At 44.0% G+C, this 26,300-nt stretch overlaps 2 protein-coding genes across 3 annotated transcripts; one reads left to right on the top strand and one right to left on the bottom strand.

Annotated features, from left to right (window-relative positions):
* Positions 1–4,621: 4,621 nt before the first annotated feature.
* LOC127349379 (probable cytokinin riboside 5'-monophosphate phosphoribohydrolase LOG6) lies at positions 4,622–5,740 on the top strand. Its single transcript, XM_051375116.2, has 2 exons — positions 4,622–5,024; positions 5,112–5,740. The coding sequence occupies exons 1-2, from the start codon at positions 4,735–4,737 to the stop codon at positions 5,557–5,559; spliced, it is 738 nt and encodes a 245-aa protein (XP_051231076.1). The 5' UTR covers positions 4,622–4,734; the 3' UTR covers positions 5,560–5,740.
* A 9,660-nt stretch (positions 5,741–15,400) lies between these two features.
* Positions 15,401–25,665, bottom strand: LOC127349377 (protein EXPORTIN 1A). 2 transcript variants are annotated; one of them, XM_051375114.2, is made up of 31 exons: positions 25,506–25,665; positions 24,899–25,015; positions 23,465–23,557; positions 23,285–23,356; positions 23,073–23,180; positions 22,916–22,998; positions 22,626–22,764; positions 22,469–22,537; positions 22,191–22,268; positions 22,003–22,107; positions 21,606–21,713; positions 21,429–21,527; positions 21,029–21,232; positions 20,876–20,935; positions 20,460–20,570; positions 20,219–20,316; positions 20,032–20,140; positions 19,749–19,814; positions 19,466–19,564; positions 19,295–19,375; positions 19,120–19,209; positions 18,352–18,437; positions 17,845–17,925; positions 17,586–17,768; positions 17,341–17,407; positions 17,148–17,258; positions 16,937–17,044; positions 16,720–16,857; positions 16,371–16,502; positions 16,192–16,296; positions 15,401–15,958 (listed from the first exon to the last, which is right to left on the bottom strand). In XM_051375114.2, exons 1-31 carry the CDS (start codon positions 25,599–25,601, stop codon positions 15,836–15,838), a joined length of 3,219 nt encoding a protein of 1,072 aa, XP_051231074.1. In that variant the 5' UTR covers positions 25,602–25,665; the 3' UTR covers positions 15,401–15,835. The 2 variants fall into 2 exon arrangements, with proteins under 2 accessions (XP_051231074.1, XP_051231075.1); XM_051375115.2 differs by having other exon boundaries at positions 21,450–21,527.
* Between the last annotated feature and the right edge of the window lie 635 nt (positions 25,666–26,300).

Genomic DNA, 26,300 nt, shown 5'->3' with positions numbered 1-26,300 from the left:
TTCAAATCTGGCCCGATTCTAGCGAAATCGGAAGGACACCGTAAAAAATACCAAGAGTTCCCAGAAAGCCAGCGCCATCAGCAGGTATGTGAACCGTAGTATAGACTCCGGTGTCACAACGCCGGTTCCGTCTTTTTTTTTAATCCCGAAACATGACTTCGCCGAGTGTTACCAAATAGACTAGGCAAAGAACCTAGCACCATTAACGCCCGCCAGCCAGCGCGTAAACGGAGTACTCTTTTCTTTTCCGAGTGCCATGATAATATACACAGCAAAGTTTCTTTGCCGAGTATCCGTAAAAAGACACTCGGCATAGATAATTCACCGAGGCAGACTGTGCCATATAGCCTGTGCCGAGTGTAATACTCGGCGAAGGCTTTGCCGAGTGTTTTTTGCCGTTCACCGAGTATTATTTGTACACAGCAAAGAATTCGTCTCCCGTAGTGACACGGTGGGATTAGGGTTTGTGGTATCTTTACACACCCCTCCTTTACCTTGGCCCCACATGTCATATGTCCTAGCGGTTAACTAACGGGTACTAGGCATGGGTACTAGTGACTCAGACCCGGCACTGCCTTACCCGCTGGGGAGTGTTTTTCTACCAATAAGATCCCCATGGATATTAAACTCTTACCAAAACCATCCCCAAACAGGTTCATGCTATAGACAGTAAGTACGAAAGTCCTTCTCTTTGCTCAAAGGTTTATCCAAGTTGACGAAACAAAATTACTCAAATCAGGGCCAATAGTACAAATATCTTAGAAATATGAATAAATTATATATTTTCGTGTGAAAGGGTGGTGCTCAAAAAATATGTTTTTTTATGAGGAGGCCCTCTCATACTACATAGTTCATACATCGCTGTAACCGAGAACAGTTTGATCCTTTGTGCATGTATAAAAGGCATAACAATGGTCTCAGTTGATATCTTGCAACACGTTGTTGTAGTGTTCTCTCTTGTAGCAAGAACCCCCATAGAACTTCCTATGTTTTCTCTTCCACACCATCTAAATGATGTTGGAGATGCTCTCATTTACGAAAGGTCATTATTATTCAGTTTCCTTTAATATACCGATGTTCTTGATGCAATGGATTCATGTTGGATTGCCTCCCCTCCTGTCACACAATCGCAGCATCTAGCCACGGAACTCAACTTTAATCCATCCATCCATCAATCCATGTTGCTCTGCACTTTTATCGTCTCTCTGTCTCCCTAAAGAAAAAAGGAAAAGGCAATTATACAAGCAAGTGTTTGGATTGCGTAGGTCACTACCAGCTTGTTGCATTATTGAGCTGACTAATACCACTAGCTACAGCCAGTAGTACGGAGTAATCATAATTATCATCATCACACACACCGGAATGGAATCTTTGACGAGGAATAATCAAGCTAATTAGTTAGTTAAGCTATGGTGCCTTGCTATCCGACCGAATTTAGCTCATTGATTACTATCTTACATATGATTAACAACACATCACGCGTCCCACAAGCTTGGGACTAAGACAATTTCCCCCGACAATGCGCGAGGTTTTTAGTTTTGTTATTAACGTGGACGACACCGCTAACCGTTCACCACCGATCAGTGACTGGATTTTCCATTACAATTAGGGGTGATCAGATCTTTGCTTCCATCACCCAAGATCGAGCGCCCACCATAAACAGTTTTTACAACTTATAAGCATAAGCTTATGTTTCACGTCTTTTGGCAGCATGAATAACCATTTTGATTTAGGGTAATGCATACTTGTCTCCCTCGCAGTTTATTAAACACTTTATTGGTGTATTTTGGTCTATCAGCAGGAAAAAAAATACGCAAACATAATGTAGACGTGCGCGCACACCGGTACGTACCACCAACAAGGCAGCATGCACAAGCACAACATAGTTATGGCCACTAGGCAATATATAATTTGACAGAGATACCGACATGTCTATAGTTTGATTTAAGGTGTAAATTTGTTGTTTAGCATGATCATGGGTTGTTTATTTCCTTTGCATATTAATTAAAAATAGCAAGAGAGAAACCGTGTTGTTTGACCCGACTCTTCACATGTACACTCACCAGAGAGTGACGTCACAGCTTACATCGATTGGATAGGGAGATGCCGGTGGACTGGGATCCCGTCGGAGGATGACACGTGTACTAGTGGTACTATATTATAGTAAGCCAAATAATTGAGTAGAATGTTCCCCTTACACGCTGCAACTCCTCTCCCGATCGACATTGCTAGCTGCACCTATATTTTAGTCATTCTTTCTCACTAACAATTTGGTCTGTCGGATAATATTTATGTGTGTCTCCCTTGGCCAAGAATTTTTCTATACAGTGGGATCCACGGTCAATGAGGACTCAATGAGCTTTGATGCTGGTCAGTGGCGGAGTTTAGTGCAAGTCAGGCCCCCCCCCCGCACATCTGTCAAGATTTTTTTTTCTGAGAGTTTAGTACCTTCTAGTCGACACATGTGTGTCTGCCAGACAGGGTTTTGAAGTTTGGGTTTAAAAAAATTGTAAATCAACGAAATCTCGGAAATTTCAAAAACTATTTTAGGATTATTATAAGCAAATTTGTCAAGTTCTAATTTCGACCAAATTAAATTACCTTTAATTTTTTCTAAATCTAGTACAAAATTTCAAGGGAAATATATTTCGGAACCCACCAAATCTCATTGAACTAGTGCTGGTACCAATTCATCGACTGGTTTCCGCCGAACTTTGGCAGGTTCCGCTGACTCAAATTGATGGTGTCAAAAACAACTGATAATTTTCAAAAACATAAAACGAAACAGTGGTAAAAGAGAGAGAGAGAGAGAGAGAGAGAGAGAGAGAGAGAGAGAGAGAGAGAGAGAGAGAGAGAGAGAGAGAGAGAGAGAGAGAGAGAGATAATCGGCACATGCCATGGAATAAATGGAAAGGATATGGGTCGATCCACGAGCTGATATTTGCAGCTGCTGCAACTAGATCGTCTTCGAAGGCTGGAACGAGTGGATCGGTGGGGCCACCCGTCAGCGTCGGCCACGAGGGAATCTTAGGGGGTGTTTGTTTGAGCTTTTTTCGGCTTTCCACTAAAAAAAGCAAGCAAATCGAACCAAACGGGGTACTTTGAAAACTGGCTTTTCCAAAGCCAAAGCATGCTACAGGCAGATACGGGGAAGCACGTTTTGAGGTGCTTCCCGCAGCTTCCCGCATAACAGGCTAACCGGTACATGTGATTGCCCATTTCGTTTGCAATATTTACAGCTGAATGCCACCGCCTGGCCGAACCGTTTTCCTGCTCCTTCTCTCTCTCTGGACGTCAAAACTAGATCTTTTTTCTTTTCTTCCCCAACGCACACAGCCAGGCCATGAATTCCCCATGCGCGCCCAACCCCCGAGCCGGTCGCCGGCCACTAGTCCCGTCGGCTTCAGCACACCTCTTCCGCCCGACATCACCCGCCGCCTCCATCCTCCTCCGCCCTCCCCCGAGTCCGCACGCTCCTGGTCCGCTCCCGCCCGACGCCGCCCGCTCCCGGCAGATCGACCGCGCCAAGCTCCTCCAAGCCGACCACTCCCCCGCCGGAAGACGACCTCCCCGGCCAACCTCGATTGCGCTCGCTGCTCCCCAGCTCGGTTTCCCGGCGGACGTTTTCCCAACTCCCGAGGCCCCGATGCGTTGTGATATTGTGATGAGCTGATGCGTTTGTTGCTGTGATGGGTGTGATGCTTTCTAATGTATGCATGTCCGAGAATCGAATTGTTCGTTGAATCTAGTGTGCATGATCATGCTAATGATATATTGCATGATACTTTCACTTGCGAACCCAATTTTGAGCATCAGATTGATTGCAGCAAGCACCAAGAACAAGAGAGGTGTATTTTTTATAAAACTATATATTTAACCAATTATTGATGTGTATACTGTTGTTATACACAAATACATGTTCACGAAACTCAGGGTATTTTAGACAATTCATCTACTCACAGGCAGACAGCCAGCCAAGTTACCAAACAGTGAAATTTGGAACAACAAATTTTCTCTCAGACAAGAATTTTTCTCAGACAAGAGCCTTTTCCCTACACAAACAAATGACAGCCCAAACAAACAGGCCCTTAACTGCGCGCGCATGTGTGCGTACATTTTGTCCAGCTCCTCCGAGTACGTCCGTGGACCAACAGCAGGTAGATAAATAGATAGAGAAGAATCGTACTGCCCATTTCGTTATCGCGCGCGTTGATTAATGAACAAAACCCAAGATTAATGGACTAATGGTTTCGCTAATTATAATTCACAATTAGCTATTACTAGCACATGAGATCAGTTGGTAACTAATTATTTTGTCGAGAAAATAAATAATTACTATTTCGAAGGCAGAAGACCGGAAGTGCAGAGACGACACGCGCGAGAGAAGATCGCCAAGAATCTTCTCCGGCCAGTAGCTGCATCTTACAAAACAGGTTATATAAAATTAAGCTGCAGATCCTCAAGAGATTATAGTAGAGATTGTTAGATATAGATAGATTAACCCATTCAACTGTCCATCCATCCAAGCAGCTAGGAGGGAGGGAGAGAGGACCAAGACCAACAACAGCAGTACGTTACGTTGGTGTGTGTGTGTGTGTGCCTATATATACTCACCGCGCATATCCACCTTGCTTCCCTTCCCTCCCCTCCCCTCCCCATCCATTCCGGCCTCAATTTGTAGCTACCTCCCAAGATTCTACCGGTACCAAGCACTGCTGATCGATCGAGATACACATGGAGCAGGAAGAGGCGTCCACGACGAAGACGATCACGGGGAGCACTACGTCGTCGAAGCCGGCGAGCAACAGCAGCAGCAAGGTGTCGCCGCTGCCGTCGCGGTTCAGGCGCGTGTGCGTCTTCTGCGGGAGCAGCCCCGGGAAGAAGGCGTCGTACCAGGTCGCCGCCGTGCAGCTCGGGCAGCAGCTGGTGGAGCGCGGGGTCGGCCTGGTGTACGGCGGCGGCAGCGTGGGGCTCATGGGCCTCGTGTCCCGCGCCGTCCACAATGGCGGGGGACAAGTCATCGGGTACGTACGTAGCTTGTGCAAACGTCTGGTCTTCTCCCTCCGCTGGTCCGGCCTGCATATTCTCAACTCTGTTTCTTGACGGTGTAGGGTCGTGCCCAAGGCGGTGCTCCCGAGCGAGCTGATCGGCGAGACGCCCGGCGAGCTCAAGGCGGTGTCCGGGATGCACCAGCGCAAGGCGGAGATGGCCCGGCGCGCCGACGCCTTCGTGGCGCTCCCCGGCGGGTACGGCACGCTGGAGGAGCTCCTGGAGGTGATCACCTGGGCGCAGCTCGGCATCCACGACAAGCCGGTGGGGCTGCTGAACGTGGACGGCTACTACGACTCGCTGCTGGCCTTCATCGACAAGGCCGTCGACGAGGGGTTCATCGCCCCCGCCGCGCGGCACATCATCGTCGCCGCGCCCACCCCCGGCGAGCTCCTGGCCAGGCTGGAGGACTACGTGCCGGCGCACCACGACGCCTCCTCGGCCAAGCTCACCTGGGAGTCGTCCGTGGACACCAACACCATGGTCTGCTCACCGGACATCTCACGCTAGCTGGCTGGCCGGACTTAGTACCCGGCCTCAACCGCCCAAGATTGACATCCGATACACCTGATTATATATTCATCCAACCAAAACGTACACATGTACATACTGATACCAGATATCTTTTGTAGTAGAACCTTTACATATCTTGGACTAGTTAATTAATCAATTGACTGTCGTTTCTTAGCAACTAGCATATGCGTGTTCTTGGCTGATTTGGGAGGTTGGTTGTGCTATCTGCTGTTCCCATTTCTGGGGAGAGATGCCGATTTCCATTTGGCGCTGGATTTGTTTTGGATCCATGGCAAGTTGGCAACCATATGTTATTGCACAATGATTGACCGCAGAAAGATAGATCGTTTTTCGCGAAAACGCAAAAGCCTTGCGTTTCGATGCATTGATAGAAAAAGAAGGTTTGTATGTACAATGTCCAAAAGAAGGACCAACGCCACGCCGTACAACTCAACCCAAAAGACCTAATCTAGGGGAGGAGTTGGCGAAGCCCCCGGGCGCCATGGGCAAAAAGATAGATCGTTGATAGAATTCATGATGATGTGGCCTCCCCAACAGTCGGAAGGGGATAATTCAGGCCATCCATCATATCCTGTCCTCTCCCTCGGCAACTTGCATCCGTGTCATGTGTGTGTGTGAGGCTGCCAATTCAGGCACGTGGATCCACCAAGCAATAGTAATCTACTAGTGTGGGCATTGTGCTGTGGACACAAACCAGCCAACCAAGTACTGCTCTCCAATCCAATCCAATCCAACCAACAAAATACAGAGACAGACAGACAGATGAGGCAACAACAATGACAGACAATGCTCACTACTCAAGTCACCCTCATCATCTCCTATCAAAATAGTACTATCCTTTTTTGCTACTGTTAAAAAGATTTTACATATTTCAGCTTCAAGGTTGCAAATCAACGATTTTACATATTTCAGCTTCAAGATTTTACATATTTCAGCTTCAAGATTTTTGCCGTGTGCATACTTTGGATGCAGAAGCTGGGGCGATATTTCCCCCATTTCGAAAAAAAAGCTTCAAGGTTGCAAATCTGCCTATTCGAGTCCAAGACTCGTGGTATGGAGATTTTGGAAACTTTCACGCAAAACTAGAAGAAACTATGCCGGAATTTCACTGTCAAAGATAACGGAACACAAGTGCCGCATCCAGCACACCCCACTCAGCAAAGAAAAACATTTTTACAGAGTTGGTACAGTTGGCCTGAAAATGATCAAACTTGTGTATAGCGCAGCAGTCCCTGTCTCCTCCCAAGAGGCCAGCTAGCAACCTTTCAAGTTTCGGATAAGAATACTCTGAGAGAATATACGGTGCGTCGTGATGCAACCTTGTCCGTGGCAGAGAGACATCATAGTCAGGTGAAACGTAGAGAACTCATCTTTCTTTACCTTGCTAATTTTCTTCTACTAACTAATTTTCATATATAAGAAATCAAGTCAAACGAATTGGCAACAAGTTAGTACACCTACTCATGTATTGACAGGCCTTTCCATAATTTTATTCATCGAGCTAGGACATATGTCTGCTGAAATTTTAGTATGTATGAAGTATGAACAGGATGTGTAGGTATGATCGTCAACGCGCATGTTCTTCAGACTAAGTTGAAACGGACGCGCAGGCCGAGCTGAGATCGACAAACCACCTCGCTAGGTCACCTTGATTAGTTAGGCGAAGCAAGCAACATTGACTAAGCTTTATACAATACTCCAAACAAGTTGAGCTTGATAGAAAACATAATGGCTACACTTATACAGCCTACCCAACCAATTGGTAGGCGTGACAGGTTAGTGTGTCACGGATTTAGTCAATTGTCTTCATCAGCAGGATCATAAATATGATTTCAATTTCAATTTCTAATTGACAGAGCGTGGTATGTTCGTGCTTGTGCTTATTTGAGTTGGCCATTCGTGTTAATAACATTTTGTTGGTATGATCGACCAGAAAGTGCCGTCACGCTTTATATTCCTTGACGAGCGCAGATTCACATCACAGGTCTAAAGTAATGAGAATCACGCACTTCAGCTAGAAGCTGGTGGACATGGCACATTCAAACTTGATTCCTCGACGTGAATATGCTGAAGAAAAAGGTAAACTAGTCCCTCCATTTTCTTTTAGTTGACTGTTGTACTAAATCAGAATCAATTAAAAAGAAGAGCACGGGGGTAGAAAATGGAAAGCGAAAGAACACGGCTAATTGCTGGTGCTGGGTGTAGGTGCCGTGAAGATGCAGGTCCACAATCACATCAGGGAAGCACACGACTGAATCATGAACAGCAACTCTCGCTAGGATTTAGGAGATTGCAAAGCATGCATGCACGAGAATCATATTGGTTATAGGGTTGGCTATAGATAACATATCAATGACTTATAGTTAGCAGTTGCTTATACTATTAAACCTGTTTTAATGCGACCTCAATTTTAATTAGTAGCGGTCCACATACTATGGTCTGTTTCGTGCTTATGTATACTTTAGTTGGCTGCTCATGCTAATAATATGGATGCGGCTAATTTACTGTCAATCTAGAACTAACTTAGTTCTCGTTCACCGTTTATGTGTAATATTTTTACAGCTCGAAAAAATGCAATTACACACTAATATGCAAATCTCGTGTGCACGAATCACGATGCAAAACAAGCAGTCTGAGACGAGGACAATAATATTTTGTTGAATCTCCCACACTCCACATTTCTTGACTAGTGCAGATTCACATCTGAGGTCCAAAGTAATGAGAATCACACATTTCCACTAGAAACTTGAAAAAAACAGGTGGACATGGCACATTCAGACTTGATTCCTCGATGTGAATATGCCGAAGAAAAGGGTAATTAGGAAATAGAAAGCGAAAGAACACGACTGATTACTGGTGCTGAGTGTAGGCACCGTGAAGATGCAGGCATCTTCTTCCAACAATCACGTCAGGGAAGACCGGAGATGGACAGCAACTCTCCCTAGCTAGGAGATTGCAAAGTATGCATGCACCTGGAAGTTCCACGAGTCGTGTGCACTTACCTGAAAGATATGACTAACTCTATTGCGTGTGGCTGCAGCGATCTTGAGCTGCCGTCTCGCTCGGTACACTGGTCCAGTCAATACCCACGGTAACTAGAAGTAACTATACTCTTCATGACGGTGGAAAAGCAGCTCACTGCACTGCTGCTTTACGATGAACGGGACATTCTCAATCTAATAGATGCTGAATAAGCCTCGAGTCTAGATAAGACTAACGAAGAGAGGAGAGCAATCGAGATTTGCTTTAGTACTGACAGTTAAGTCTCGGACTATGACCGCTCACCCCATTCTACATGACTCCATCCATCATCATTCATCAACACCTCCACACGTAGGCTGTCAAAAGAACACCTCGACGCGTAGAGTATGCAAGTACTTTTTTTTAGAAATGGGGTGCCTGGCGTCTGCATCCAACAAGGTATATGACGTCCACATTTGCCGTTGTTGACGGCAGATCCTCGTAACTGTCACTGGCTGGGCCACCAGCTCCCCTTGCCATCGACCGCCATGCCCCAAGGGCGCGCCCGATCTGCCCGGGAGCCGCCGCAAGGATGGCACCACCGCCCAGATCCCGTTACCACTTGGGTGGGCCATCGAAGGCGGAGGAGACCACTTCACTATGTGACCAACGCCATGGGAATGTTTTCTTCAATATTTTCATGTATGAATATTTTCTTGATTATATTTTCAAACAGAGAGCTCCATGTCATGTATGTATATTTTCTCAACATATTTCCAAAGAGAGAGCTCCATTTCACATATGAAAGCTCCATTTAGTTGGGTACAACTACTCTTCGAGAACAATATCCAGCATTGTACAATATTGTTCGACATAAAGGAGATACATTACAGAAGGTGATGGAGACTTCTCCACCTTCTATGTCGTTCAGACGTGATCTTGTTGGTACCCGACTGGCTACTTGGAATGAATTGCTACATAGGTTAGCTTCAATCCAGTTGGTTCAGGGAGCCGATGAATTCCGTTGGAGCCTTACCAAGAATGGTATATTCTCGGTCAACTTCATGTATAAAGCTTTAATTATACCCAGTCAAGCGATTGTCAACAATAATCCATAGGGAAAATAAAAATACCGCTCAAAACGAAAGTCTTTGCATGGTATCTTCGCCGGGGTGTGATTCTAACTAAAGATAAACTTGCAAAACGCAACTGGCAGGGTTGTACGAAATGTGTTTTCTGTCGTGAACAAGAGACAATAAAACACCGTTTCTTCAACTGTCGGTTGCTAGGTCTATATGGTAAATCATTCAGATAGGGTCTACCTTATATTCACCTCGCAGCATTGCAAATATTTTTGGCAATTGGCTAAATGGGGTGGAATCAGATGACCTAACTTTGTTCAGGTTAGCGACAAAGCGAACCCTCCCGTCCTCCTCCCGAGCCGCCCCCGCATGGCGGCCGGGGGGAACTCTACCCCGCCGTCGCCCTCTCCCCCTACCCTCCCTCGCCGCCGCCAAGGGGCGCGGTCTGGCAAAGGCTGTCCGGCGGCGGCGGGGATTCTTCGTCATCTCGCGTGAGGACGTCGGGCGTGGGTCATCTTCCTCGGGCCGGAGCGCGGCCCTTTCGTCGGGGACCTCGATGGCGGCGCTTGGCCTTGGCTCGGTGACGCCATGACGGACGATGAGGTGGTGGATTGCCCTGCCGGCAGCGGAGGGAGGGGTGGGGGCGAGCTGCAAGGGGAAACCCTAGGTCCCCTTCTCCTCGCCTCTCGGCGGCCGGCGGTGGAGGGCTGGCTTTTGGATGCGGGGGGGGCAAGGCGTGTGCGGTGTCTTCGGACTACGCGATCTGCTTGGTGTCTCCGGCGGCAACCATGGCCAGCCTGGGATGGTCACCGGCGTGGGGGCCCAACCAGAATAAAGGCGGCGGTCCTAGGGTCTCTCTTGGGCGAAGATGAAGACCTGCCGGAGGCCTGCCCTTCATGATCTGGCCGGAGTGTTGAGTTCCGGAAGGCGCCGCCGGCGAATGTAACAGTGCTTCTATTGCCTAGAGTTTGCTGGATCGGTGGTATTCGGTCATGCGCGCCCATGCTTTTATTCCGACTGTTTGGTTTTGGAGGGTGTTGCGCGAAGCTCTTTTCTATGTTGACACCAAGTGACAGCTGATCCATGGTGAAGTCAGAAGAAGAGAATATCATGAAGGCCGGATTTGGAGGACTAGCTAATGGAGGTTCAAGTTTTTGCGCTGTTGAGGGGCTTGCTTGGTGTTTCGGACTTCGCAACAGTGGTATGAAAGTGGGGGTGGCAGCACATGTGAAGTTCGGAGTCTTACCTTTCAGGGTGAAAACCCAAGGTCTGGCCTTAACTGGTTGTGCCTGGCAATGTCCTTATTGAAGGCATTGTTTTGAGAGCGGAGACTATCTTCAGGGTGAAAACCTAAGATCTTTGATCGGGCGATGACGGCGCTGGTGCACTGTTCCCTTCTTGGAGACGTTGCTTTTGAAGAGTCTGAATTTCATGTGTTGTCATGGTGGTAGATGTATTACTGTTGCTAGGGATGGGATACTGTAGCGGGGCTTTTATTTCTTAGTTTTCTTTTTCTCTTTTTTGGCTATGTGCATCCGTAATGTTATTACGACATTGCGTTGTTGCAGAGGCTGAGTGTAATTGGTATCTTCTGATATTAATATATTCCCTTTATCGAAAAAAAAAATTGGGTGGAATCTAGGTATAAAACGCTTATCAGAGTGGGCACGATTGTTGTCTTATGGCCGGTTTGGCTATGTAGAAATGATAAGGTTTTTAATGATAAAAAATCTTCTCTCTTGCAGGTTGTATACCGCTCTACGGCTTTGCTCCGTTCTTGGTCGCGACCTCTTTACGGAGGTGTCTACATGGTTGGAGAATACGGTCAAGAAGTTTATTTTCTAACATGGGTGGCTGCATAATCGACGGATTGAAGTCAATGAAGCATAGTCTAGTTGGCTCTCTTTGTCTTCTTTATAATTCCGTTTCGTTTCAAACTTGATACTCAAACGGTTGTGTGCATCTTAGTTATGCAGAGGCTGGCTTAAAACTTTTGAGTAATGAAGTGCCTTTTATCGAAAAATGATCCATTTCACATATGAATATTTTCTCGTCATATTTCAAAACATAGAGCTCCATTCCATGGATGAATATTTTCTTGATCATTATGTAGCGTTTTTCATGAGGTTCTAGTTCTTCAACATTATGATGACCAATACATCTGATTATTATATATCCATCCAACCAAACACACACATGTACATACTGATATCTTTTTTTTTAAATGTGTTATCTATCTTGGACTAATTAGTTAGTCGTCGCTCATGGCTGATTTGCGTTGTGCTACCTTCTATTCCCATTTCTGGGAAGGGATGGTGGTGATCCCGATTTGCTTTGGATCCATGACAGGCAACCATAGCATAGCAGCTGCCGCATGATTGACTGCAAAAAAAACAGAGTTGATAGAATCCATGATTATGTGGCCTCCCCAACACTCGGAAAGGAGACAATTCAGTCCATACATTCATATCCCTGTCCATTATCTTCTGACTTCAGTCCTCTTGCAACTTTGCATCCATGTCATACATGTGAGGCAACAAATTCGCCCACGTGGATCCACCAAGCAATAGTAATCTAGTGGGCGTTGTGCTGTGGAGGCATAGGGAGCAACCAACTTAGAATGTACTACCTTCCAATCCTATCCAGCCAACAGAAACAAGGAGACAGACAAAGGTGGGAAGAATAACAGACGATGCTCACTACTCAAGTCGCCCTCATCAACAACTCTTACCACATACCATCATGGCATCATCCCTTTTCGTTCATAGTAATATGTTTGCACGTCTCAACCTGAATTAGTACATATATCGGCTTGAAGATTTCAAAACATTCACCTCGAATTGAAATTGATCTTTCATCCCTCCACGGTGCCATTGCGGTCTAATACCGTCGACTCGACACTCACATCCCATTTGAGCCATTAAACGGCTATATAAAATAGTCTGAAAAATATTTGTGAGCAAGCTGGAGTTACCGCAGTATAGCTGATTATGATTACTTGTGCAGCGTTTCTGTCCCTGTCTCCTCCCAAGAGGCCAGCCTTCCTCTTATGCTAAGCTGTCAACCTTTCAAAGTTCGGATAATAATAGTCTGGGAAGATACATTTTGATCAGCGCATTCTGTGCGTACTAGATGATGCAACTTTGTCCCGGTCAGAGACACACATCAAAGTCAGTTGAAAGTGAAACGTACATGGCTCATCTTTCTTTACTTCAAGTTGTTTGCTTATAATCAACTCCCACATATAAAAAAATCAAGTCAGACGAATTCGCAGCAAGTTAGTGCAGCTACCCATCTGTTGACCGGTCCATACTTGGTCTATTCTAGAGAGTAGCTACGGCAGATGTTTGCTGAAGTTTCGGTGCGCCTGAACTGGTGAAACGTAGACGATTCAGGTACTCTGTTTCTACTTAATTGCCACTGATGAAATCAAGTCAAACTAAATAGTACTTCCTCCGATTCATATTACTTGACACTAATATAGATGTATGTAGACATATTTTAGTTTAAGATACATCCATTTTAGCATCAAATTAGTGCGAGTGCAACCATTCAAGTATTGACCGGTCCATGGTTTAACTAATTTAGCTAGGACATATGTTTGCTGAAACTTAGGTAGTACGTATGAACAAGAATCCGGGATCGATAGTCAACACGCATGTTCTTCAGATTAATTTGATCTGGAGAGCAGGCAAACTCCTGAAATGGACGTGCAGGACGAGCTGAGATCGACAAACCTCCTTGTTAAGTTATCTTAATTACCGCGGCTTGCTGGTTTTTCCATCGAAGCAATCAACATAGAGTCATGGACTAAGCTTATAAAATAGTACCTAGTCCAAGGAAGCTAAGCTAGATAATAAACTTATTATGGTCAGCACGTACGTACGTATCTACAGCCTTCTCAACTAATTGTTGGGCAACACGTGACAATTATGTCATGGATTTAGTCAATCATCTGCGTCAGAACGATCATATAACCTCGAGTAGTAGTCGACAGACTTTGGTATGTTTGTGCTTACATATGTTTGTTTCAGTTGGCTACTCATGTTAATATTTGTTGACGTGATGGACCAGACATGCCTGAATCTGAATGTGTTGTCACTGCGTTAATTCTCCTAGACAAGTGCCCATTCACATTGACTTGTGAGGCCCAATACTTGAGAAACCGGCGGACATGGCACATTTAGACTTGGTTCCTCGATGTGAATATGCTGAAGAGAAAAGGTATATTAATAAAATAAAAAAAGTTCAAGAACGCACGTAAGATTGTCATCTTCGTTGCTGTGAAGATGCGGGCATCTTCCTCGACAATCATGCCATCTAAGATTGCAGATGGACAACAACTAGCCTGGAAAGTATGCATGCACGTGGCAATTCCATCTGGAAGGTATGACCGCAGTGAGATTGTACCTGAGGAACTGCTGTCTGGCTCAGTACACTGGTCCAGCCAACAAGCAGAATTCTTTGCTTCTTCAAGACGGTAGCAAATCAGCTCACTGCAACGCACGGCTGCTTTATGGAGAATGGGACATTCTCTATGCAGATGGGTAAATGTGTTGCTGCATATACCTCATGTCTGATGTCTGTCTAGTCTAGTCTAGATAAGAATAACAAAAAGGAGAGACAGCTTTAGCTATCCTTATCCCTTCGGCTAGGCGATAAGGAAGGCGACCAAAGCGGCGGCCCCAGTTCCTCGCTCCGTCGCCGGCCAGACCGCTGGTCTCTCCCCTCTCCGGCTGCTTCGGCGGCGGGAGGGTGGGGAGACCGCGGCTCTGTGCTGCCGGCGTGTGCATAGTAGGGTAGTTTGGTGCGCTCCTTTGCTGCTATGGTGGGTGATGGTGGCGATGGTGGTGCGAATAAGTCCGTTCCGGTTCTCCCCACGTCGAGGCTGGTCTTTGGAGCAGTTTCGGCGAGCCGGTGGCGGGTGGTTCTCCTGGTGCGGTCGCCGGTGCGAAGGCGGCGGTCGACTGAGGGAGCTTTTGTCCCCTGCCCTCTTCTTCGTCGGCGTTGAGCTCCTCCTGGCTCGACGGCGGAGGTGCTGGGGGTGCGCCGGTGTGGGTTCGGAGCTTGCCGACGAGCTTCGATGGTGCGTGTACAGGAGTCTTCGTCAACAGCGGTCTCCCAAGTTGCTGCGTGGGCTGATGCAGGTCGGGGTGGTGGCTTGTGCTACCGACCCTCTCCTGACCGCCGGAGTGGACCGGGGTGTGTCCCCCGCCGATGTGGCTTCATCCTTCTTCAGATCCCGGCGTTCGCGTCGGGTGGATACTGCGGCGACTTCTGCGAGGCGTGGTCCTCTAAAGGTTCGCTCCGGCGACCTTGCTGCGGCCAGTGAAGGTTTCGCCTCTCCGTCCGGCGAGGTGGAGCTGTTGAAGATGGCGGCGGCCGATCTCAGAGGAGCCCGAGGGCTTGATTGCTTTTCCTCTTTGTTTCTAGGGTTCTATTTGCAATTTGGGGACCGCTGTCCCAGTGTCTGGTTGGTTCCTGTATTCTCTTGTTTCCTTACTTAATATAATCAGATATATGGTCTCAAAAAAAAAAAAAAAAAAAAAAAAAAAGGAGAGACAGCAGTGCAGGTTTGCTTTAGTACTGACAGTTAAGTCTCGGACTATGACTGCTTACCACATTCTCCATCTGCTACTGCTACTGCTTTTCAGCATTCATAAATACCGGCAGATTCCAAGCCAAGAAACATGCTATGGCATGGATGTGAGCAGTAATATCAAACAAATGAGCATGCAACAAAAAGCACAAAGATGGGACGGAGACACACAAAAAAAAGGTAAAACACATATTTCACAGAACAGTACACAATAGGATTATAAGGTTCCCATTAGTCTGGATCAGTCTTGGTACATCATACAGTCAAACTATATGCTAAACTATCAATAAGCAGCATACAATTTTGCACCGTGATCATCATGGCTCATCACACAGCACAAACCAAATGTTACAACCCAGGCGCAAGAGCTGCTTGCTAAACCACATCTAACTCACACAGCGCAAAATGCCGCAAACCCAATACCAGTCCAAAGCAGCTCTTGCGACAAAATTGAGTCCCTATGGAGTCAAGTGGAGGCAACCGAGAATAAAATTACAGAAGGCACCTTTCACCACCCTGGAAGATCACTACCGCTTGCTTGAGGATGAGTGGCCTCTCTGGAGGCCACCTCAAACATCAACTGGATTAGGAAGGCAGAATCAGGAAAGCTCTATGAATCTACCATCTCGTCTTGCAATTCACCGGGGGCAATGAGCCCAGGAATGGCAAGCATCCGTTGCCGTTCCTTTTCTCTCTGTACAGCAGCCTCTTCCGCATACAGGTCCTTGTTATCCTAAATAAAACGCAAAATAAGCCACAGTAACTCGTGAGAAGGGAACTTGCACAAATAACTTGTAAAAGATAAGCAGCACTAACTCATTATATTTTTCCAAACAAACAGCTCCAATTCATGTGTAAATATATTTTCTTGATTATTATGAAGCATTTTTCTTGAAGGTCTTGTTTCTTTGACATTATGATAACCAATCTAATGCTGGTGACGTAGCAAGAAGGGGGGCAAGTTACCTGGGCTGAGAACTCCTTCGATTGCACGAGGAAGTCTCTAATATGGTTTTTGAAGCTTGTAAGGTCATGTCTCGAGCTAAGGAGCCCATCAACAAACTTTGTCACCTACACAAGACAATTTGTCAGGTTCATGCTCACAAAAACTCAAGCACAGGATAGCTGCATTGGGAGAATTGTACCTCAACAACCGTCATGTTAGGAAACGATGCTCCAAGAAGGTTTATAGTGTATTCCCGAACAAACATAGCATTAGATTGATATTGCACTTGTACCGTGGCAACATCCCACAGAGGCTCAGTTAGACCATCAACCTGCATATTATGAAATCTAATTATTAGATGCACATACAAACAATGCAGTACAAGGAAATACTCCCTCCGTCTAAAAACAGGTGTCTTAACTTTATCTAGATACAGATATATCTCTAACTAAAATGCATCTATAGATACATACATACCTAGACAAAAGTGAGACACCTATTTTAGACGGAGCAAGTATAATAGAAGTTACAGTGCACAATAAACATACCACGCAAAACAAGTGTTGTAGCACCAAAACATGAAGCTTGAAGCCCGGCTTATGAAATGAATCTGTGAGCACTGCAAAAATCTCTTGCTCAATATTCAAAAAGTATGTTTTGTAGAACTGATTCTGGAATGCTGAAGCCTGCAACACAATCATATCAATAAGTAAGCTTCCAAATATCTGAACACAGCGGAGAAAAAAGATGGATCATATGTTGCACCTGAAAATTCTTCAGAATTTCCAACAATAAACTAAGGCCAGTCTCAGCAATGTTTCGCTCCGTATGTCTAAATGCCCAATTGATCGAATCAATCACAAGCTTCAATTGCTGAAATAAACAGTTAACCATATTAAAGAGAACAGGTTGCCGTACTGATAAATAACATTAACGAGGCTAATGGATAATTATTGGGAAAAGAGTTAATACAAACCTGACTTGAAAGCTGAATTAATGCTTTGAAGCAATGGGTACCAATAGCACGAAGCAAAGAGAAAAACTTAAGACGATGCTCAGGATAGTCTTCAAAGTTTTTAGTAATCATCTGGCAAGATAAAATGAACAGTTAAATCTCAAAATGTAAATGAGAACAATCATCAGTAAAGAAAGCTAGAAAGAACTCCAACCTCGAGGGTACACTGGAAAACAGCCTCGAAAATACGAGGCACATCTTCAAGCATTTCAGCTTTGTACCTGCAGTATAATATAAGGATCAGAAATGATGTATAACACAACAGAGTGTTAATAACACATAACTGAACATGAATCTCAGATGACTAACAGAAGAAGCTTCCAACAAAACTACTGCACACTAACAAAAAAAGATGGTTCCCAGCTAGAAAAAAAATGGGTATCAAATTCAAGGCAATACTTGTTTATAATTGTTGCAAACAGGGACAGAACTTCAGATTCCCTTGCATCAGGCACATTTCTAGCATAATCACCAAGGACAGGATCCATCATTGGAGGAACAAACTGCTTCCCAAGGTGTGGTAGATCTTCAGCTTTGTCCACGAAAGTCTCAATCAATTTCAATGTTTCCCTCTTGATAGATCTGTATGAAATATTATTATTTATCAAAGACAGCAAAATGAAGAAAAAATAAGGTAGATATCAATGAAGCATCGTACCTCAAGAGTTTTACAAATGACGACTTTGAGGCATAAGGCCCCCCTTCAGCAATAGTGCTTGATACAAGCTCACTGTACATTCTGATGCAAAATGAAAAGAAAATGATGTATTAGAATGCAATGCATTTTCCTACTTTGCAGATATAAGACGAAGCAACCCACACTACGAGAACAAAATGAGTAGGTACAATGAGTATGTAAGCATTTCACACTAGTATGTGAGCCAATTTTGACTATGGACTGAACCGGCACAGCATTTGGGCCAGATTTACTTGGGAGCAACAAAAGATTGTGTGACATACCCAGCTTAAAAATGTCATGAACTGAACTACTGGTTCACATACTAGTCTTACATCAGCCCAAGTTTACAGCGCCAGATGACACCAGGCAGGACCAGTACAATGGAAAGGGGTCTTTTAACTTGTTCAGGACTATCTCAAAACTTATGAACATGCTAACCAGCAACCAAGTATTCTAAAACATCATGTGACATGCCAAAGAAAATACCTGTAAACTGTTAGCATGTCCAGGAAGATCAATGAAATTTGTGGGAAAAAGTGTGGTCCAAGTGCAGTCGCAACGCTTGTGTTTGTCTGCAATCGTAAATATCAAACATCATGTTAGTACCAAGATAGCAACCACAAATAACATTATGTCCATTACCACACTAGGAGCAATTCCACACTTGATAGAAAGAAAACTTGAAAATAATCTCGCCTTTAGCAACACTATTAAAGAATATGTGTGAGGATCACTAAGAACAGCATCCATGCAAAACTAGTAATGATGGTAGTCTCCTGGTTGGCAAAAATGACAGCTGATATCACTATAATCTCTTGGGTGAAAAATATTCCCAAATAGCCTTTGTGTTCAGGTATCAAGCATGTGTTAGTGGGTTAGTTTGACAAGTCCAGACGAGTATTTCGTGATTTACATAAAGTGGGCATAAGTGCATAATCAATATTCAGAAGGCAGTGCTCAAATGTTCCAAGCACAAGGTACTACCAAAACACCAATAACCAAGAAATACATGGACAAGCCAAAGTAAGTACATACGGTTGCTAGTCCAACAGCTGTATGTGGCACTAATGAAGCATGGAAAATACTTATTGACTTGACTATCAAACAAACCATAAGTGTTCTGGAGACTTGTCTTGCTAAAAGAAGGCATGCAACTCCAAACTAAAGATTCAAACAGATAGACAGCTAACATAATAGCAGCTTACACTAGTAGAGCAATGGTGGTAACTAAAGCTCTTCAGCCTCCATTATTACCTGTAAGATGTTAAGAACAGATCTGATAACATCTTGGTTCTTTAGGATATCAATGCTCTGGCCTGCCTGTCCAATTATTTCCGCCCATTTCTGCCAAATCAAACAAGATAACATTGTAAAGACTATCCTAGAGAGGAAGCACGACAGAAAGCAAAACGAATGAAAAACATGTAACCTGATTAGGAAGGCTCATCAATCTCTTGAGGTATTCATCCCTCTTAGTATTATCAGATTCAGCTTGAATCATATGGCCGACCTGAACAATGAGCACAGAACACATAAATATGATAGTATCAATAATATACTATTTTTATAAACCCTGCTTTAACCAATTTGTTCAACATACCGATTCATAAAAAGTATGAATCTGGTGTGGCTCCAGATCAAGAATTGTCGTATGAAGGTTGGACAGCAGTTCAGAAACAAATGGTTCGTTCTCGCCCACCTGGGAAGCATCACAGAAAACAAAAAAATTGTCAGGTAACTGGGTGAGTATCATATAGCATAGACGTGGCTATCTATATATCTAAATTGAGTTAACTGCATGTGTTGGGTTCACATAATTAGAAACGACAGTACAATCATTAACATACAGAATAATAGACAACGGAAATGTGATTTGAATCTACCTGTTGTGTCACGAACTTGCGCTTGCATTTCTGAACAATTTTCAGGAAAGTATCACACGCCATGTCCTGCAACAAGCAGTGCAATGCATATAAGAAAATATAAAACTTGAAGACGTACGAAAACCTTTGTGGAGACGGAGAAAGAAGCGCAACTATGCAAAGCAACAAAACAGAAGCAGTGAACTGGAGGTGAGAGAAAATATATATACTTATTTCACACTAAACGAACGATAACCAATTTCACTGTTCCAACAAACAAACTGCATGCAAATGAATCACTAACCTGAACTCCAGGATGCATCTCATGCATGAACTCAAATAACTTGTTGACCACTGTCTTTAGAAACTTCCAGTGAGCCCTGAGAAATCTTGGATACTGACCAACCACATACCTAGGTAATGCAATCATCGAATCAGCAAAGACATTCCTTCATAGTTCCAAACACGGGAGAATTGATAGAAATGCATACATGATGTTGCTCGCAATTACAGCTTTATTGTCTTTCCCCTTGGTGATTTCACAGAGATTCAGCAAATCTCGAATTACCATTACCAAGAACCTATTTTCCTGCAATAACAGATCCAAAGGAACCATTTAGAATTTTCAGCACATTGCATGAGGGGGGATCAACATATAAAGTTACTACAATGCTGACTCCTCCAAAAGCATTTATAAAACCAAACAAATTAGCATAATAACAGTGTGCAAACCTGTTCCTCCACCATAGAACCAGATATTGACCCGATAGCCCAGCAAAGAGTATTGAGGTTATTCCAGCTCCAGTCTTCCCCATTCAATTGCTTAGTCAATTTCTTCAACATCTGCAATTCCAAAAGAAGTGGCACAGAGTTGTGGTTTAAATTCACAAGGATGGCCAACAAATTCATAAAATAAATAGATATTTGCAACCTTCCACAGCTACACAGACTGAACGTTCTTAAATGAATAATCCTGTTATCATCAATAGAATTTATGTTTCAGCCATATCCATATCTAAGTCAAGTTGTCAACTCAACATGTGTACTTGCTGTCCTCATGATGGCAAACAAGCTTATTATAGTGTAATATTTGGTGCATGATTTCTGAAAATACAATGAAATGACCTTGAAAGCATGAATAACATTACCTGCTGCTCTGTATCCTCATGATCAAGATGAGACAAATAGATCAGTGTTTCCCTCATGATCTAGCAAAACAATTAAAAAGAAGAAGTTTTCAGCGCAATTCTACAATTGACACCTCGTAAAGAATCACGGCAGCTTGGCAATTAGTTACAAACCTTATACTGGACAAGGACATCATTATCTTTCATTGTTTCACGTACAATATTGCCATTTTCATCTTCCACAATCAATACCTCCTCAGGCTTCGCCATTCGACAAATCATCAACGTTCGTAATTTTGACAGTGGACCTGAATAAAGCTGCCTCCTATGCTGAACAGCTGTACCAGTACCATCAACAACTCCGGGAATCATCTGAGCCTACCAGATATGCATAGATGACGAGAGGTATTTAGAACTTGAGTAAGAGAAGAAGGATTTCCCAAAGCAAGAATCAACCATAAAGCAAAATGCAGAGCCATAAAGATTGTCTTTTGACGAAATGCATGTATCTATATCTAAGTAGATCACGTGGACAGCACTTTTATAGATAACAAAAAAAACCAATTGAAACCACCTGAAGTCCCATCATGCTTACAGCTGCTGTTGCCGGCTCGATTTGATTGTGTGCCTCAAATAGCTCCAAGACAAATATATTCCAGTAATCCAAGCACACCTGTAGATTGGCCATCATAAGATATACAACTTTATGTGAATCTTTTATGCAATCTAAATAAAGCTCTAGAGCCATTACCTTGAAAACCTCAGTGTCATCAACAAATGAAATTCCTGTGAGGTACTCAAGACCAAGGAGTAATGCAGCTCTATTTTCTGGAGATGCTTCCAGTATACGTATATGACTCTGCATGAAGGAAGCGATTATCACAAAAGGAAAGGGATCAGACCATACAGAGATTTACTATTTTCCTGTCATTATATTGCTCATTACTTCATTAGCATATTTCTAATTCTAAATCCTATTCCTAGAATCAAAAAGTGCAGGTTTGTGTTATAGCTTGGAATGTGGCAACAACGCAATTCAGTTTGTCATACATCATCTACGAATATTTTATGAATAGAAAAAATATCTCATAGGTCAGGTAAAGTATACCAGTTAATTGGGTATATATCCATAATGAGAAGGAACTTACCTTAAAGAAGGCAGTGAAGAAGAGTGCCAGATTTTGTATGAATGCTTGCTCGTCATTGGAACCATTAGCATAGGCATTGGGAATTGATCCAGCAGGAAGAATAGCCTAAACATTGGCAAAAAATCCATTGATAAGTAAAGGTTTAAGCAAAAATACTTCAAGAAAGAAAGAATAAGTACATCATTCACCTGCAACTGCATCATGAAAATTGTGTACATCTTTACATACTGCATGTTATAAAAATCACCAAACTGAAGAGCAGCAACCTGCAACGAAAAATCAAAAAAATATTGCATAAGCAAAATAACAAGTTACAATAACGTTACAGTAACTTTACTGCCACAATTATGTAAAACAAATAAAGCACCCTAGTAATCATTATTAGATAGACTGCCTTTGCATTTCTACAACACAGTAGTTAGAAACAACACAAAATTAAACATGCCTAGCAATATGTTTTCATTACCTCTGTTAGGCACTGAAGTGTAAGGTTCCGATATGCAGCCATAGGAAAGAACTTCAGCAGCGTCTCCAGCTAATATCCATCAGGGAGAGAGTAAGACACAGCTTTTCAAAGATACCATAGAAATAAGAATTTTCTGGGGGAAAGTAGATAAAATTACCAATGGTGACTCGAAGATGAATCCAACAGGAATCCATGATAAAAAAGCATGAAGCGTAGCCAATGTAGCACGGATCAGCTCTGAGCTTTGTGTTGCAGATAGGACATACAAACACAGCTCGTGGATGAGACGAAATTCACTGTTCAACAACACAGAAATTAGGAACACCAAAAATTAGTAGTCCAACTAACGAGTAAATAATGAATATTCTCGCTAGATGAATATACTTTTACTCTAAAAAAATAAAAGCTGTCAGGCAGACAGGAATGGTAAATGGCAACAAATGCAACCTGTTAAGTGAAGACTTGAGTTCTTTAATCTTCTGTTGTGTCATTTCACCTCTTGAAAAATCAAAAATTTCTTCACTTAAAAGCTGCAAATTATTGCATAGTTAATAATTTATTCTGGTACATCAGTTGAGCAGATAAGAACAGAAACACAGCTTGCCTTCAATATAGCCATGCAATTTTCACATATTGTTTCACTACTCTTTGCCGCTGCAACAAGGTCAGGAATGAAGGATGTCCACCTGGCTGGCCACTCATGCTTCAGAACCTATTATATTGCAACAATTCAGAACACAAGTGAATCTTCAAACGCATGTATACTCAGGTAGTAGAAAAAGAAATGGGTTAAATGGCAAAATAAGTACGGCTTACCTGCACCAATATAATGTTGAGTTTATTAACATACAGTCTCTCTTGACGAAAGGTAACCTCATTACTTGAGAGCTGGTAGAGTGCCAAAAGTTTACAGCCAGAAAAGTACATGAATCAGATTTATTTCATGCGAGAAATGGCAAAGGATCTGCCATAGTTAACACAGAAGTTAACCCTTGCCTGAACAATCACATCAGATACGTAATTCTTCATGCCATCACGTTGTTCAGTCGGCAGCGCATTCCACCTGTACTTGATAACACTTTCAAGTACCTAAAATAGATTTGTAAAATATATCAACACATGACAAAATCTTGACGCAATAGTGCACATGTGTTTATGGATCAAATAAATTCCAAAGTAAAAAAACAAATGCAACTTCAATCAACAAAATAAGGAGATAATTATAATTAAGTCTCATGTGTTTCTCTAAAGGTTCAAACAAAATCACTGATCTAATGGCAAATACAACAACACATGTCCCATTAAAATATTTGTGGTAGACTACCCACTATGCACTATGCATAAGAAGGCCCCGACATACCTTTTACAAGGAGGTGCTATTATCATTAGTGTGCATTTTTCATTCTTAGCAATGTTATGGAGCTTTATTGTTCCTAGTTACTGCATCTGTTCCAAATTAACTGACGCAGCTTTGGTCAGATTTGGTCTAGATACGCATGTACGTAGACGCGTTTTAGTGTGTAGGTTCGCTCATCTTCAAAAAAAAAAAGCTGCAGTCACTTAATTTGGAACAGAGGAAATATCTTCTGTCCGGTGCACATATTTTGTAGAGAGATAAAACAGGACATGATAATGTGAACTGCAATGCTGAGTAACAACATTTGGTGCAAATGTGGCACTCAGAAACACTAGATATAGTAGATAGGGGGGATCACAGGGATTTTGGACCATTGACATTTCTTCCAGGCTCAATTTCAGCATTACAGCATCATCACACATATTATTTTAGTTGACTTTCAGATACAAAAAAAAGATGGAACAATTGAGCAAATATTGAAAGGACGAATATCCTTGGTCAGGTTTTTTTTTTTAAAGGACCAGAATGGAATAAGAAAAGCTAGAGCAGGAATGGCATACATCCCAAAAGAAATGTAAATTATGTTTCTATGCTGGCAGACAAGACAAGTATTTTTGAGATGATTATAGCTTGACAATTATGAAGCAAAGCTATATAGATAATCTTTTATCTCATAATATTGAAAACCCTCTCTAGGTTATTCTATTCATGTAGTGAGATTTCCCAACAACTGGTGGTGATCAAGAAAAAAGTGTTTCCTTGTAATTACAGATAGGGTGACCGTACTTGAGCTCACATGCAATGGCAGAATCCTAATAGACATCCATCTTTCCTAATATGCCGAACCCTAAAAACTCTGGTTGGGAAATCTGGTTATGCGTTTAACAAGGAACACATTCACAGAGCTGTTTTAGCGAGTAGAATAATGTAATGTCCAGCTGCTGAAATGCAAGTTATGCTCGACGTAACAATTTTAAACGCTGGACCAATTTCAGCAATCGCATCAGTTACTAGAGTCTAAAAGTACCCTCGCGGAGCGGAAAATAAAGCGCACTCGGGGAGCGGGAACTTACTTGTAGGGCAAAGAACTTGGTGTTGAGGCTGTGAGAGTTCTGCAGGATGTGGACGACCTGCAGCCACATGTCCTGGTTGTTCTGCAGATCGCGCAGTATCTGGTCGGCGGCATTCCTCTGAAACAAGGGGAGGGCATGAAGCCTGTTAATACGCGCTGAACCAACGGAGCCTGTATACACAAGAGGCAGAACAACATGCTCGACAAAACAGAGCGCGAGTGCTGGCCACTTGTTTAGATTATCAGGGAACTTGAAGCAGAAGATTTAGCGAGCGTGCGTGCGTGCAGGGCCAGGCACACGTCAACGGCCACGGCAAGAGGTAGGGTTGGTGCGAATGGGGGCAGCCCATTTTCGACGAAACCCTACTTTGGTGGAGGCGGGATGTAGACCTCATCATCAACGCCGTGATGCCCCGAACCTTGGTGGGTAGTAGAAGGAGAAAACGTAGCACGCTAGCATGAGGGAAGTGGCGTTGGCATCTGCAGAAGCGCCGGGCGGAAGCTTGGGGAACCCTAAGCGAAGCCCCGGCGGCAGCACGGGGCGGCGGGGGTGGGCAGGCAAAGCGGAGAGGGGAGGGGAGGGGAGAGGGGCGGGCGGGACGCGTTACCTCCTCCTTGGATCCGGTCCCGTAGAAGGCGGCTACGGTGGCGTCGAGCAGCGGGACGTCGATGGGCTGGCTCAGATCCCTCAGCTTGTCCGCCATGGCGGCGGGCGGGGGGAGGGCGGGGCGGGGCGGTGGAGCGGAGCGGAGCGGAGCGGAGTTTTCGCGGCGGCGTGGGGTGGGGGGGCTGAGGCGGCGGAACCCTAGGTGAGGCGGCGGCGGCGGTGGGGAGCGGGAGCGGCGGCGAGGGGTTGGGGTTGGGGTTGGGGTTGGGGATTTTTGGTTTGGAATTTGGTGGTGGGTTTAAGAGAGGACAGACGAGACAAGCAAGGGTTGGTTGCGGCAAATGTACGCGACGCTGCTCTACAGGCTGCTCTAGAGGGAGGGGAGGGTTGCGTACCGACTCCCTGCGCAGGGTCCCTCCTTTCTATTCTGCTTCTGCAGCGGGAGGAAAACGCTCCCCGAGAACAGATAGATAGGTCCCTCCCGTCGTTGGATTCGAAAATGGACGGCGGTGATGGGAAGTAAAGCATGTGTTTCTGCTTTGTTTTTCCCTTTTCCTTTTTCATTCAGGGCTGCGCTTGAAATTTGTGTTTCGTTCATGTGATTCCTTTCTCTATTATTATGTATGTATGTATGTATGTTCTTGCTTTTCGTTTCATGGGATGTTTCCGTTGTTCTATACATACGGTCTAGTCCGGGTGTTAGTTACATGGTTGGTCATGGAGCTCAGGATTCTCCTCGAGAAACTTTTAGTACTAGGCTAAGAGTAGCCTTCGGAGCTCCATGTTTTTCCCGAGG

The sequence above is a fragment of the Lolium perenne genome, chromosome 4 (assembly GCF_019359855.2).
Source record: "Lolium perenne isolate Kyuss_39 chromosome 4, Kyuss_2.0, whole genome shotgun sequence".
Taxonomy (NCBI): Eukaryota; Viridiplantae; Streptophyta; class Magnoliopsida; order Poales; family Poaceae; genus Lolium; species Lolium perenne.
Note: the sequence above shows the minus strand (reverse complement) of the source record. Positions and strands in the feature narration are given on the sequence as shown.

Excerpts from the sequence above, each read along its gene's own strand:
- LOC127349377 (XM_051375114.2), bottom strand. The coding sequence starts at position 25,601 with ATGGCGGACAAGCTGAGGGATCTGAGCCAGCCCATCGACGTCCCGCTG. Across the intron at positions 19,210-19,294 it reads TGATGAGCCTTCCTAATCAG|AAATGGGCGGAAATAATTGG; the intron begins GTTACATGTTTT and ends TTGATTTGGCAG. Across the intron at positions 17,769-17,844 it reads TCATTTGTAAAACTCTTGAG|ATCTATCAAGAGGGAAACAT; the intron begins GTACGATGCTTC and ends TATTTCATACAG.
- LOC127349379 (XM_051375116.2), top strand. The coding sequence starts at position 4,735 with ATGGAGCAGGAAGAGGCGTCCACGACGAAGACGATCACGGGGAGCACT. Across the intron at positions 5,025-5,111 it reads GGCGGGGGACAAGTCATCGG|GGTCGTGCCCAAGGCGGTGC; the intron begins GTACGTACGTAG and ends TTGACGGTGTAG.